At 39.5% G+C, this 15,049-nt stretch overlaps 2 protein-coding genes across 4 annotated transcripts in view; both read left to right on the top strand.

The window, feature by feature from the left end:
• The window catches only part of Sarm (sterile alpha and armadillo motif), a 132,644-nt gene that overhangs the window by 59,818 nt on the left and 57,777 nt on the right, over positions 1-15,049 (top strand). The window contains exon 1 of one of the 3 annotated variants that reach the window (XM_071787586.1): positions 12,830-13,791. The exons of the other annotated variants lie outside the window; for them this stretch is intronic. Coding sequence (XP_071643687.1) covers positions 13,711-13,791 — 81 coding nt within the window. The 5' untranslated portion in view covers positions 12,830-13,710. Of the gene's footprint in view, positions 1-12,829; positions 13,792-15,049 lie in introns of those variants that run through there. 3 annotated transcript variants of the gene reach the window in all.
• Positions 3,441-6,984, top strand: LOC139819110 (uncharacterized). The gene is made up of 5 exons (XM_071788292.1): positions 3,441-3,955; positions 4,264-4,574; positions 4,785-5,101; positions 5,478-5,720; positions 5,901-6,984. Exons 1-5 carry the CDS (start codon positions 3,522-3,524, stop codon positions 6,198-6,200), a joined length of 1,605 nt encoding a protein of 534 aa, XP_071644393.1. The 5' UTR covers positions 3,441-3,521; the 3' UTR covers positions 6,201-6,984.

The raw sequence follows: 15,049 nt of genomic DNA on the forward strand, positions 1-15,049 counted from the left end.
AGAACTAGAAAAAGATGAAAAGTAAGTTAAACCGAGATTAAAGTTAATCTACATTGGTAGAAATGGACATTAAACGATCATATTCTGCAGCTTCGACGTATTGCGCGATTATTTGTGGTTGTATCCCGGTTTTCTCAGGCGCTTCGTGTAGTTTGCACGCGAATGAACTCGATTGACCTCAGAATCGAGTTTTCACAACGTGGCAAATTCCAGTCGCCGTTTCAATTCGTCAGCAAACCGGAATCGTCGTGTCGGTAGTCAACAAACTCTTTGAACGATCGAAATGTGCTACTCCGCGGGAAATCGAGTCTGGGGGTCTCGATCGTCGGACACGCGCGCATGATGGTCCGTGTTTTGTTGTCGGACGTTGCAAAAAAAGAATAGGCTCAGGGATCGATGTCGCAATACTTAGCGGCACGTGCGATGACCTCAATTAACATTGCTTGATTTTCAAAGGTTCCGCGCTTTGTCTCGATTTATACGAAATAGATTGGACTGAAAAAAAAGAAACCATCAAATGAGACGTGTGTCGCAACGATTAGCTGCGATAATAGGCATAAAGATTCAGACTTTGCTCAGTAAACATTTTATTCAACAGGATATCGTTAATATATTCATAATATAAAATATATTCTTGTTTTCTCGATAATTTGAAAAAAGACAAAGATATATTTGAGTTGAAAAATGAGACTGTTAAATTAATGTAACATGTGACACTTGAGAAAATTCTCTTAGCATTTCTAAATTTCTAAATTTCTAATCTATTGCAATTCGGTAGGTAGTATTATTTTGTAATAGAAACATAGTGAATGTCTTTGATAGTAATACTGGGTATTTCATACAGAAATAAAAATCATGGATTGGAATATTAAAATATCATATGCGAAACATTTTATAATATTAATTATCAATCAAAGCGTTACGTGACAATTGCGAAAAATCTCCTCGGAAGGACAAACAATTAGCGATCGTTGCATTCTCGCGGTCACATCATTGCGGCTATTTTTATCGCGCCCATTATCCTCGCTACGAGCGTTCGCAAATTGCGGTCGTAATTTTTCATTTAGATCTCACCGCTCTTCCGGCCGCGGGGTGGATGATGTCACAATGGATGGCGCCCGTTGGGTCCGGCGAAATTGCGGGAGCATTTCTGGAAACGGAATGAGTAACAACGTCGTTGATCCGATCGTTCTCTTTGTGAATCATCGTCGTTCCGACGACGGGACCGGTGAAATCATAAAAGCGCCACGGATCGCTCTCAAAAAAGCTCATTCTTTCTGCGTACTAGCGAACGCTTATTTTTCTTTTTTTTTTATTAAAGTGAATTTTGCTCAATTTATTGACGACAGAGAGTTGTTTTGTAAAATACGACGGGATTTCCCATCGCGCTCACTCGGTGTATCTCGCTCGTGAGTCACGTCAGAGGTTCGCACTGGAAGGGACTAGATGTGTCAAGACTGTCAAGAGTCGTCTCGAGATCTCGTCCGAGACTAATTATCACGGCTGGACGTGAATTAGGGACGTAAACCTAAACGACGTTGCCGCCACCGCGGCCACAACGGCGCGGAGCCGACGCGACGCTGACACTATCGACGCTCTCGATCTTTTCTGCTCCTTCTTCTCTCTTAACTCTTTACGCTCGTGCGCGCGAGATTACATGTCGTGCCTGTTCACGCTCGAACAAGCCAACCGCGCTTGTTATCTCGCGCGCTGTTCGCGGGCATCGTTTCTATTTGCATCCTCAACTGCGTCTCTGCGAGTGAGCCGCAATCGTCATTTTGATGTGTTATTTATTTAGTCGTTTAGATATAATTGATATAAATATGTATAGGGAAACCGGGGCAAACTCGACACGATTTTTTCAGAGGCAATTTTCAACAATTAATTAAAATTTTCAAGCAAATTTAATGGTACACATTTAAAGAGTGTTCCTTCAGGTACAAAATTGCTTAAGGAAGTTTTGCTGTACGTCGCTTACTTTTACCCCCAGGAAAGGAAAAGTGATCCGAAGACAAATTTTTAAATTGAAAAATGCCGGGTCAAGTTCGACACTTTGCCTGATCGACACAATTTGATCTGGAACTTATTTTTTATTGTCTAAAACTAAACATACATTGTTTATCGTGTATTTAGAAAGTACAAAAATTCGGAATTAAGTAAAACAATTATTGGAAATGATAAGAACAAAAATTGTTGAACATTCAATTATTTTTATCTAAACTCATGTCTGACAAACTTTATGCAAGTAAATTCGCGATTAGACGTGCGCACACATTTGTCATGGGCTATATAGCTGCATGACAACCATTGTGTGTTATTGGGAGCCAATAAAACGGCGTGATGTCGAATTTGCCCCGAACGTCTTTTTTCACTTTTGTCACTCCAAAAATATAAAAATTTTGAAAATATGCAAAAACTCTATTATCGGATTCGTACAGAGCCTCGAATTTCCTATCAAAATCACTTACCGGTAGATTCGCAAGAGTAAAGTTCGATGAAAGAATAGAAATTTTCGAGAGATCAGAAAACTTTTCACCATCAAAAACGCTTATGTCGCGCTAAAAATTACACCGTAACTCAGAATGTCACCAAATTCCGTTGATAATACTGGCACATAAAGACGCATTTAAAGTAGGAAAGGCAAGTTTTTACGATAGATTTAAATTGGCAAAAAGTGTTTGGTGTCAAGTTTGCCCCGGTCTCCCCTACATATGATCATTAAAAAACTACCTTTTTTAAAAAAATCTTAAATAAAGTCGCCAAGTACACGCGTCGGTACGAAAAACTGTTGTACACAATTATTTTAATATATCAAAAATATAAAATAATTATGCAATGCAATGTAAATGGTATTTTCGTAAGAAGAATGTTTAGGTGAATAATAAGTGTTCAACATTTCATAATTTTAAAAATGTAAAATGTTTTTTAAAACTGTTAAAATTAGAGAATTGCGCCAAATAAAAAGAGAAAATATGTGAGATAAGTGTTTTAAAAAAATTAAACATTTTTAAATCCATCAAGATAATAGAAGACATTTAATGTACACAGTAAAAAAACCATTTTGTATTTGAATGGATTTCTATCCGTGTAGAAGTTTTTTACATACACTGGTATTAATGTAACATATTGTCATTGTGTTATTTTAACTTTTCTGCGTTAAGTTAATATTCGACGTCTCTAAGAATTACAATAACACAATTTATATGTAAATGTACGAATTCTCGATATTTTATGTGTTAAAATAAACACCTAAGTAGTGTTTCTCTCTATAAGAGTTTCCATCTGTTAAATCTGTTAAACAGGGAGAATTATAAATACCTATCATCACAAGCATTAAAGAAAACACGCCAGTCTTCCATTTCAGAAAAAAATCGTCTTACAAAAATCGTTGTCAACGCTCTCGTGTCATTTTTCATTCCGCATTTATCTCTCGTGCGACACTTCACACGATTAGCCAGAGCACTTGTCTTTTTTCACGAGGTTAAAGTTTCTTCAGTAATCGCGATCCGCGACGAAATATCATGAAGAAGACTGGACCCGCGGCCCTACAAATCGAGGTGAGCACCGACGAGGAGTGGCAACAGTTATTGAGTCGCCCGGGCTTGATCGTCGTAGATGTGTACTCGGACTGGAGCGGACCGTGCGCTGCCATGGTGAGCACCCTGAGGAAGATCAAGATGGAGATAGGCGGCGACGTGGTGGATTACGCGATCGCGCGAAACGACGACATTGACGACTTGGCGAGATTCCGAGGCCGAAGTGAACCCGCCTGGATGTTTCTGCAGGACGGCAAGATGGTGAATCTGATGTTTGGGGCGCACTGTCCGAGCTTGCGGAAACTGCTGACGAATGAGATAAAGAGAGTGCAACAATTAGAAGCCCCGAAGTGGTGTTTGGATGTGTATGAACGGGCGCCCGAAGAGGAGATCCGATGGAAAAAGCAAGAAGCCATTAGGTGAATGAAGCAGAATCGATTTTGTAGAGCTAAAAGTAATCTACGATTTAACTTTGTAATATTTTGATAATTGAGAAAAATGATACATCAGATACAGCGATATTTTGTGAGACAACGGCTATAGTACAATGATAATAGTTTGATAAGCATTTGTAGAGCATTCTAAATCTTTCTTTTAACTGTTCTCATTTTTATCCGGGCTTATTGTCGGAGATTTTATTCGCAACGAACTCGTGTCGCGAGGTTAATGAACCGCAGTCTCGAAAAAAAGTCACGTATATATTTCACGAAAATCGTCTGGTGAAAAGGCGAGCGATGGAGGAGGAGAAACGAGCGAGGAAGGAAGCCGAGAGACGGGAGAAATATGAGCGATTCATGGCGCAAATGATGGCCGAGTTGTGCGAGCAGACGGCGCTAGTGCTTTATCCGTGGGTCTTCAAAGACGAGCGTGGAAGGCCCCGGGATAAGATGCAGAGTCTGGCGTACACGGAGCTCGTACAGGATCTCTTCAGACAATGCTTCGACGTGCAGGAGGAAGCGCGGATCCAGCTGAACGAGGACATGATCGGGAAGATGTTCGTCGAGAGCGGCGTCGACATCACCGAGGAATTGATAAAAGGTGCGGCACCGGGTAGACGGGTCCCAGGATCAGAAATAACCACGAGATCTGCGTGATGTAATAATAACTGACGGATTGTATATGTTGCGCTATAATTTACTATTCATGATATTCACTTTTCATGTACAGTCGCGTTTCTACGTATCGTTATAAAGCGTTTTAAAAGTAAAAGAAAGAAGGAGAAAAATGTGACAAAACGCGCTTCTTCAGGGCTGACCGCCGGGAAATGCATGGCGATGAGATTGAAAAGCAAACCGCCCCATCCGGACTGGCCGGTCCATTATCCTTACGAGGGCCCGGACCGCGACTCGATGATGTCCCCGATTCGTGCGATCGACGACGTCGAGAATTATCTTGTCAGCATCGTCACGAAAGGACCGCCGCCTCTTTTACAAACTGACGTACCTGCAATCAGACCGATTTACGATGCACCTTACATGCAGAGGCACGTGCACGTGCACGAGCCGGATCCGGAAATTGAGGGCGATGTGCGCCGCGTGCACCCCGCGGCTTGGGTGCCTCCCCAGGTACTTGGACGACAAAGCTTTAAAAATTAATCAACTTAATTAAACGGATTAAATTAATTTAATATAAAGACAAGAAAAATTCTAGGATATAATTATTAAGAATAATTTGAGTTGCTATAAAAATTTGAGTAGGAAAATTCACTCCTACCTTATAAGTAGATATTTATTCAAATTAGAGTAACAATCCTCTCTTTTGGGGTGACTATCGCAATCACTCTGATATATTAGTGGCGAAACAATTCTAAGAAATTTAGAGAGTACAAAATAGTACCTATAACTGTTAATAATCGCGTTTACAAGAAAGTATTACTTATTGAAAATTTATTGCAAGCGGGAGATTGTTACAAACACGATTCGCGGAATTTCATATGCGTAGGCCAGAAGTAAAGTTCACGTCTTCAAGACTCTCTTCCCAGTTTACATGGAGAAGACTCATCCTTACGAGGAGCCGGCAGTTCCTCCGCCGTTGTGCGCTTTCAAGTTCGACGCATCGAAATTCAGTATCGTGCGAGATGCGTACGAATTGAATCGTGATGCCATCGAATATTTCGGCGCCTTCGAATTCGATCGGCCGTCTTACGCGAGACGTCTCGCGTCTTCGCCCGAGGATTTCGAGAAGGTGCACTATTTTCCTTTAATCATAATCCGATAAAATTGAATCAGATTAAATGCATAATTCCCCTTCTAGAATAAACTAACTTCGATAAATTCAATGGAGAATTAAATAAATTGTTATACTTTTCTGTTGTAATTTAACGATGCAAAGATATTTGTGGCGAATCAAAATTATTTCCGAAAGGTGAAGTACAAAACGGGTGTCGAGGTGTTCGTAGTTATAATTCGAAGGATCAACGAAGAAGCCTTCCTGGCTTTCGCCGGCATCGAGCCGTTCTTCGTGACAGAGGTTGACGAAGAGACTCAAGGAATGATAACGGAATACTTCCCCGAAGGAGTAGAAGATGTGATACTACTAGCACCGGATGAACAAGAAGCGTTTTACGAGGACGAAGACGAAGAAGAAGAAGAAGAGGAGGAAGAGTACTATGAAGAAGAGGAAGCAGAGGAATTTGAAGAAAATACAGTCTATCCTTTCTATTAATTTAAAAGTATTTCTGTTTATTTCTATAAATCGGTAAATATGCATATTAGGTCAAACCTCACCGATGACCTTGACCTTGACATATGTTGTCAAGGTCACCCTCCTGAGTGACCTTCAGAAGGTTTTAGCCGGCGGTCATTGTTTATTAAAAAGTTATAAACAAAAAAAGTTTGAAAAATATAGCAGATATTTTGAGTATTGGAAGGCATAAATGACTAATATTACGTTTTTTTTTTAAAGCAGAGAATACTTTATTTCGCGAGAAAGTCGCTGCTTTACCAAAACACAACATTTAAAGTAGTGAATTGTTGATAAATTGAAGTCTTTTTGTTAAGGGGAGAAAACTAAGTAGAAGCACGAAAATAAGCGATTTTTTGAACAATTTTTTTAGAGGTAATAAAATAATCGCATCAATTTCAACTTTTGGCATACTTTAATTATAGGTGTCAAGCACTAAAATAAAATTTTTTACAAAAGAAAATGGCGGCGTTACAGGCTTCACAATTTGGCGTCTTTTGCGCGAGGTGGGAAAAGGCTGCCATCGTCACGTTTTTTGTAGCGGTCTGAAACAAAAAACCAAAAAATTTTTTGATTACTTATGAGTTTAGGCGAAGGATATACCTATAAGATTATAAAAAAGTGCAAAATTAAAAATTTGGTAGGCATTTTAATCAAAAATTCAAATTTGCAAATTTAATTTTTTGATTAAAATGTTTACCAAATTTTTAATTTTGCACTTTTTTATAATCTTATAGATATATCCTTCGCCTAAACTCATAAGTAATCGAAAAATTTTTTGGTTTTTTGTTTCAGACCGCTACAAAAAACGTGACGATGGCAGCCTTTTTCCACCTCGCGCAAAAGACGCCAAATTGTGAAGCCTGTAACGCCGCCATTTTCTTTTGTAAAAAATTTTATTTTAGTGCTTGACACCTATAATTAAAGTATGCCAAAAGTTGAAATTGATGCAATTATTTTATTACCTCTAAAAAAATTGTTCAAAAAATCGCTTATTTTCGTACTTCTACTTAGTTTTCTCCCCTTAAAGCAGAGAATACTTACATGGGTTAGATGACGCGCTTTAAACAGTTGAATACTTTTAAAGCGCGTCATCTAACCCATGTGGCATCTCGCATATTAACTTTCCACGCATGAAAAGTTCACGCATACACTTTCCACGCGAACCGAGGTTCACGCACACTCCCCCCTGCTTTCGGGGGAGGTGCGGTAGTCCCGAAATAGTTCACGCATACACTTTTTACGCGAACCGAGGGCCGGCCCGAAAGCAGGGGGGGGTGTGCGTGAACCTCGGTTCGCGTAAAAAGTGTATGCGTGAACTATTTCGGGACTACCGCACCTCCCCCGAAAGCAGGGGGGAGTGTGCGTGAACCTCGGTTCGCGTGGAAAGTGTATGCGTGAACTATTTCGGGACTACCGCACCTCCCCCGAAAGCAGGGGGGGGGGTGGTGTGCGTGAACCTCGGTTCGCGTGAAAAGTGTATGCGTGAACTATTTCGGGACTACCGCACCTCCCCCGAAAGCAGGGGGAGGTGTGCGTAAACCTCGGTTTGCGTGAAAAGTGTATGCGTGAACTATTTCGACATATATATTAGTCATTTATGCCTTCCAATACTCAAAATAACTGCTATATTTTCGAAACATTTTTTGTTTATAACTTTTTAATAAACAATGACCGCCGGCTAAAACCTTCTGAAGGTCACTCAGGAGGGTGACCTTGACAACATATGTCAAGGTCAAGGTCATCGGTGAGGTTTGACCTAATATGCATATTTACCATACGCTTACATTCTATACGTGTTTGGCAACGATCGCTCGATGTTTGATTCGGTGTACTTGGCACAACACGTTTGTGTAAATTTGGTGAAATTCCAAGCCATCTCGTGGAAGTTATAAATGCAGCTAATTTGTTGCCAATTTTAATACCGATTAAAGTGCGCCGAAATATTTGCAAGAAAAATACGCGCAAGCGAAACCAACGAAAGTGCAATATTGAAACTTTTATCTCTGGAATTATAGTATGCTAAAATCTTGTGTTCGTATTTTTTTAACATTATAATTCACAAGTCTTACGATATTTTAACATTATTAGCTAACATGTAATTTAATTTCTAATTTACTATTTCTCTTTAATTTGAGTTCTAATTTATAATTTAATATTTAATTAAATTTAATTTTTATTTTAATATAAATCTTAATTTATTATAATTTTTAATTTGATGGAATTCTTACGAACAGGTACTGTACGCACATAAGCTCACTCACTCACATATGTTCTATTAATTGATAATGCATTTGAATAGTATTCATTAGATAATTACTTGTCTATATTCAGATCCACATTGCAGTGTATAAATTCAAATATTTGTATTTCTTGATAATATTAAAAATAATATTATCTTCTAGTAAGAAACAGAATGATAGGTTCAAGTCGCATTTGCCACACTTTCGCTAGTCCTTGTTTGAAAGAGAGAAAAGAATCTCTTATATCACTATCATTAATTATGATTAGATCGCTCGTAAATGTCGAGTATCATGCGTTTGCGCAATGTTCGCGCGTAATCTTGCAAATTTAATTGCATCAATAATAAGTAAATTTCTCTTTCTCTCTTTTCGCGATGGGACAATTCTCTTTGCAGTTTATCACCACGTGCTTTTGGAAAACATCGTTTTATGTCACCCTCCTCGCAATCTCGATTTCCGATTAATTCAGCCAATAAGTACTTATGAGTGCACCTACTTTCCACAGTGAATGTTATTAGATTTTCCGTTGATCTTTTACGACCTTCGTTGCGTTCTTATACGCGCCTTCTTTCCAAGAATACAGAACGATAAACTCCTGACCGGATTTCATTTGTAATAAAATCGCTATATGAAATGATAGGGTAGAGTTGCGTTCAGATTGCGTGATTGATTCGTTTCGCATATTTTATCGCGAATTCACGATTATTATTCCGTGCTTCGACATTCGCTCTAAAATCTATATTTAGTACAATTATATTTGCTCCATTATTACATTTTATTGCCCATATTTCATTAGCATACACTACACTATTATCATATTTATTACATTTCCTATAAAAAATTTACCCGACTAATGAAGATTCTCTATTAATTACGCTTTCACTTAATGATTAATACAATTGACTGCGATTAATACGAAAGATTTAATGATTGGTGTAATGCCTAATCATCCTTTTGAACGCCAAAATGCCACGTTTTTAGTGCAAGAGAAAGGTTTCTAAGAAATTTAATTAAATCTCAATCTATAATTGAAGTAATTAAATAATTAAATTAAATTTCTTAATTAATAAACTTAATTTTTAATTACTAAAATGATTTTACAGAATATTTGTGATACATCTTCCCTTTTTTTTATTTATCACATGTCCAACACGATTGCTACACGCAAGATATCACAGATATTATGAGAAATGCGAAGCGGAAACGTGGTGGATTAACGCAACGGCATAAATCCTGCCGTTGCAATGTCAAGCTCGACAAGTTGGCCGAGAAAGGACGAAACACAGAGTGCTTCCCCCCGCCGTGCTCTTTTTTTTCTTTTCTTTAATTCATCATCGTGGGACCGTCACGGTACCGCCGCGGGCAGTCAATTGCTCAAACGCCAGTGATTATTGCACAAGCATTACATAAGCAAACAGATGGATTGAGCAGGTGAGGGGAAGAGGAGCGATGCCGCGATGCCGGGAGGAAGCAGCGGAGAAGACAGGAAAAAAGACGCAAATTACTGCCACCGGGAGCAATTCACATCCATCACGAGTGTTATATGCGAATCGCGAATCCTCTCGTCTGCTTCTCTCGCTCTCCCTTCCCCTTCCTTCTCTCTCTATCCCTTTTCTCTTTTTTTCTGTCACACTGTTCTTCGGCTTCCGTTTGAAAACTAACCATTCCGTTCTAAATATTTTATGCTTATTACTGAAAAAAAACGCTCGTGGAACGAAGGTCTAATGCGTGACAAGAATATAATTATTTATAAGAATACAATGCAAAAGTTCTTAATATATATAATATCATATAGTTTTAATCTCAACCTTCTTGGTAGTAATAAAAAATAATTCAAGGTATTTATATTTTATATAATTATATTCTTTTATACATACATTGAAATTGGCATGTATATAGATCAAAATTATTGGAGAAAAAGGAAATATAAAATATTATGTATATTTCATACATAAATTATGATTAAAATACGAATTATATGAGAAAGAAATAATTTATATTACACTGTAACGGTATACTGTAATGGAGAAGACGACTGCATTGTCATGATACCGTACGAAATGTCGAAACAGGCCTAAATTGATAGCTGTGGAAAGGGCGAAAAAAGGATCATGATTGCTTGAAAAGTACGGCCTTGGCCCGCTTGAAAAGAGACTGCTCTCCCAATAGGATACTTCTCCTTTATACTCGGTGACGAAATTATCGTCGCAATTGTTCACTCGTCATTGAGTAAATAATTCATAGGATAATCGTGATTGATCTGATGACTCCGGCTACGCGTCGAGCTCGAAATTTCAACAATAATCGACACAAGGTGAAAGTACCACGAATGACGGGGCGAATATCTCGTGACATCGTGTCAACAGCGGTAATCGTCACGAGTGATTTGACATTCCGGACTTTGTTACTTTTACGTTGCGAATGTTGGGAAGATTTCAATTAAGGTCGCGGTTTCTAAAATAGCTTGTGCATCGGAAACTATGCGTCGACAAAATTGCAAAAGAAATCAGAGAGAGATTACCGTATTCTTCAATTTTTCAAAATTCATATAAATTACGTCAAAACTATACTTTTTTTTCTCGTCCCTGCTTCTATCATCTGAAGAAACGTTCGCCACGGGACATTCTGTATTCTCGAATGCACGAAGGAGCGAAAATAAATCGCACGCACAACTCGCTGTCGTCGTGTTTTCTCTTCATTTTGCTGCTTATCGTTTTCTTTCCGGAGCACTCGTCGCAAGTAAGCCGTCGAAGCCGTCCGTCGTTGCCGTCGTTCGGAATTAATGGTGTCGAGACGTCCGAACCTGATTCATCGACGCCTACCAACCGTCTACGCTGTTGATCTTCCTGATGACAGAATTCGCTGCGAGAAGGATTTTTTCTTAATTTGGCTTTTTAAATAAGATAATACGAGATAACTTAAATAAGATAACACAAAATCCTTTTCGAACAAGAATTGAAATATATTTTTTCAAAATAGCATCTTTTTACTTATACATATTTTTTTCTTTATTCTTAAAACAATGAGTTAATCAGGTAAATATCAATTGTTATTAAAAATAAATAAATAAAGTTAATTAATGTATACATACATTTTTTTTATTTGTTGAGCGCGACAGAGAGAAAGAGAAAGAGATGAGACATACATAGGTATTTGTCGTGTGTATTTATTGTCTCTCCGGATTTCGCCATCAGTCACACCATGTGTCGCTGACCACGGCGGAATTCGCTTCCGCTCCAATTTCGCGGCGCTTCGCCGGAATTTTGTCTTAGCGTAAAAAAAACATCGACCAATACGCTATTTCTCGCGCGTGCGTTATTCCTTGACCTCCTTAATCGGATCCTCGTTGTTATTTCTCGAACGCCGTCAGCTGTTCCCTTGGAAATCCCTATAAGAGATCCTTCTTTCGCGACATCCGTGAAGAAAGAAATTCGAGGAAAAGCGATGAAAACTCGTTTGACGTTCGTTTCGCTTTTAAAGTGTCGCAAAAAAGTTGCGTGTTCACGTATGTACACATTGCGTTCCGTCACATGTGCAGTTCGACGAAAGCGTGACCGAAAGGAAATTTACTTTTCGGCCGAATTATGCGAAAGCAGGAAGTTGAGCGAATTAAATTTTAGATTAGATGCGGAGACGAGAAAAGAGATCGGTTTGATGTTATAACTGAAATTATGTAAACATTAAAGCTTTTCATTACACTTGCATTTCACTCGTTTTGAGTGAATATTTCACTCTTTCGACCTTCAAAGAGTACGAGAGCGTAAACTCGTTAAAATCGTGTGTCGCTAGAGGTACTCGGCGGTTTCACGAAAGCACCAATAACACCTCCGCCGTAACAGCTACATTTTCGAAGTTACGGCGGCGCCGATGATAATCGCCGTACAATAGTACCTGTCTACCTGTCGCAAATTATTTCATCATGTTTAGCGTGTTCAGCAACGATCGTCGTTCCTACACACGCTCACCGAGGAACGAACATTCGTCACCCATACCCGGTAACATCCCCCACCTTCCGCACCGCTGACATTGGTCGCTCTCTCGCGCTACATCGGATCGACATGTCGCGTCGCACGAGTGGCGAATCGATCTCCTCGTCATCGTTTCGCGCTTTTGCGACCGGCCTCTGGCCACCCTACCACGGTCATCTTCCTGTCCAGCCTCCAATGGTCGGCGCTCTATCCCTTCTCGGGGTGTCCTTTGACACATCCCTCCGGGTTCGAAGGTCACGGTGATGCCGCCGCCGTTACCCGCCGTCCGACGGACTCCGACGTCCCGCGGTGCGGTGCGAACCTGAGGCCTGAGGAGAACCTCGTTCGGTTCGCGAGCCAGGGGTAGGGAGGCTATATATAACACCGCCGACGATCGTTCCTTCAGTGTTCTCGCGCGCGTCCGACTCGAAGGTACCACGATAGCCTTCCGCTGTTACGCAGCTCTCTTTAGGCTTTCTTCCTCGTCGAGTGCGATCCTCGGAGAAGAAATCATTCCAGCGTGATCCGCGGCGCGCGAAGATAAGTAGGTACGAGATTCTGAAACGCATCAGACTCTCACCGTTTCTTCGGGCGACAGTAGTCGAAGAAGAAGACTCTTTAATGTGTGTCTCCATTCGACATGGCGCTAGAAATGAAAACGACAGTTTGACAGGCCTTTGCCTAAGTAAACTTCCAATGGGATCTCCAAGTAGTGACATTTGAAGAGGAGATCCATTCGGCACGGTGTGTTGAGCGCCTGGAAGTAAATATAAATCTCCAGAACGGAGAGCGATTGAGACCCTTCGAGATATCTTCGAGCTTCGGTGCGTTCCATTGCACGTAACGAGCTCGGAAAAAAACCTGGATGCTCTGATCGTTCTCACGAATCTTCACGTGGCGAACCTCGGGAGAAAAGTTATAGCAGAGGTACGCGAGGGAATCTTCTTGCGCCATCACGGATTCCAATAACGGGAGTCGTTTACTACCTCTTTGCGCGCGAGTTTCTGCCCGAGAGCCTGGCTCTTCAGGTTTCCCCAGTGCCGATCTGCTGATGGTTTCCCCAGTGGAACGCAATTCGATGAAAATTCTGAGACCGTCACAGTACTTCGAGACGGAGCGTGCGGATAAGTACATTTGATAGAGACGAGCACACAAACGTGTCGGCCTCGACGCGGAAGTATCACGTCGGTGCTGTACGAGGGAGGACGAACCAGTGGATAAAAGAAGATCTCGGACTTGGAATCGACGTATCGCGAGAAGGAAATCCATCTGGCAGCTAGCATGACAATGGTCGTCAATAAGATCAACATGTCGTCGTATTCCGTGCCGCGGCGTACCTTCTTCTCGGGTCTTCACACGAAGGTAAAACCTCCGATCGAAAAGTCATATGAACCCGTATCGCGTTCTATTTTGTAAAATATCGAAATAATTCTTCGTCGTATAATTTAAAATTCTCTTGAAAATAGCACCGATCGGAATGTAGGTCTCGAATTAACTCCACAATTGTTTAAATATACTTATATATTTTTTGAATTTTAGAAATCGATTTAGTACACTATGGTTTAGTCTTCGAGAATTATTTGTTTAAATCAAAGAAATTTTACTTGCGCGTAAAATTTTAATTGCGTTTATAAAACCACTTTTTAGACTCGTTATTTTCGTACTCTTCCAACACAGATGTCTCAACATATTGTACTCTTGAAAAACTTAATTTCATCACAATCGCAGAATTAAAATTAATTTTACCTATGTTATTAGCAACACATATAATTGAATTAAAAGCTTATCTCATGATCGCGATTCGCGTTTGGGATTAAATCGAATATTTGGCCGTGAACATGACCGTATTTCTCGCAGCGCGACGCGCTAGATTAAAGCGGGAGAAATAAAAAGTGCGTTACCACGATGTATTTTTCGCGGCGACTTTTCTGGCGCGTCGCCACGTTTATGCCCGACTTTTCAGGTGGACTGCAATCTTTTTTGGTTGGTGGCGAATCCCGCGAACAGCTGGTGATGACTTATATAATGACAAAAAACCGAGTCTCTCTGCTGGTTTATTAAACTCGTGTGCAGCTGCGAAACGATTACTTTTTTCTGTCAACGCGAACGTCATCTTGAAATTACATGCGTGTCCCTGTATTTATTGCGAAATGGAAACACCAATTATATCTTCTGTGTTGATACAAAACAACTTTTTCACTTTCTGTATATGCTAATGCGCAAAAACGGTCGAATCGCGCAAAATCTTCCGCGATTCGAGAAGCATCTTTGTACAATTCTCGTAAAAGTTGACAAAATTGAAGAATAATAGCTTTTTTTCGAATGCATCCTTGGCAGATTTGCAGAATTTTTAATAAATTGTAGTAAATTAATTAATGTTTACAAATTAAAAATAAATTTAAATAAGAATTCAATATTTTGAAATATTTTAATATTTATTAGCTCTTCTCATTAATTCAATATTTTTCTATCTTAGTATTTATTGAATATTGATTTATATATTTTGGCATAAATATATTATTTATTTTAAGATTTATATATAATTTACTGAATATTTATTTATCTCAGAGGATATTAATTATCCAATCTAAAAATTTTCTGTGTTTTTGAAGTTTTGTCA

Source organism: Temnothorax longispinosus, chromosome 9 (assembly GCF_030848805.1).
Source record: "Temnothorax longispinosus isolate EJ_2023e chromosome 9, Tlon_JGU_v1, whole genome shotgun sequence".
NCBI lineage: Eukaryota > Metazoa > Arthropoda > Insecta > Hymenoptera > Formicidae > Temnothorax > Temnothorax longispinosus.

What these genes read in the sequence shown, in the direction of transcription:
- LOC139819110 (XM_071788292.1), top strand. Translation starts at nt 3,522, where the DNA reads ATGAAGAAGACTGGACCCGCGGCCCTACAAATCGAGGTGAGCACCGAC. An exon ending in AAAAAGCAAGAAGCCATTAG is followed by an intron (nt 3,956 to 4,263) that starts GTGAATGAAGCA and finishes TCTGGTGAAAAG; the next exon opens with GCGAGCGATGGAGGAGGAGA. An exon ending in CGCCCGAGGATTTCGAGAAG is followed by an intron (nt 5,721 to 5,900) that starts GTGCACTATTTT and finishes TATTTCCGAAAG; the next exon opens with GTGAAGTACAAAACGGGTGT.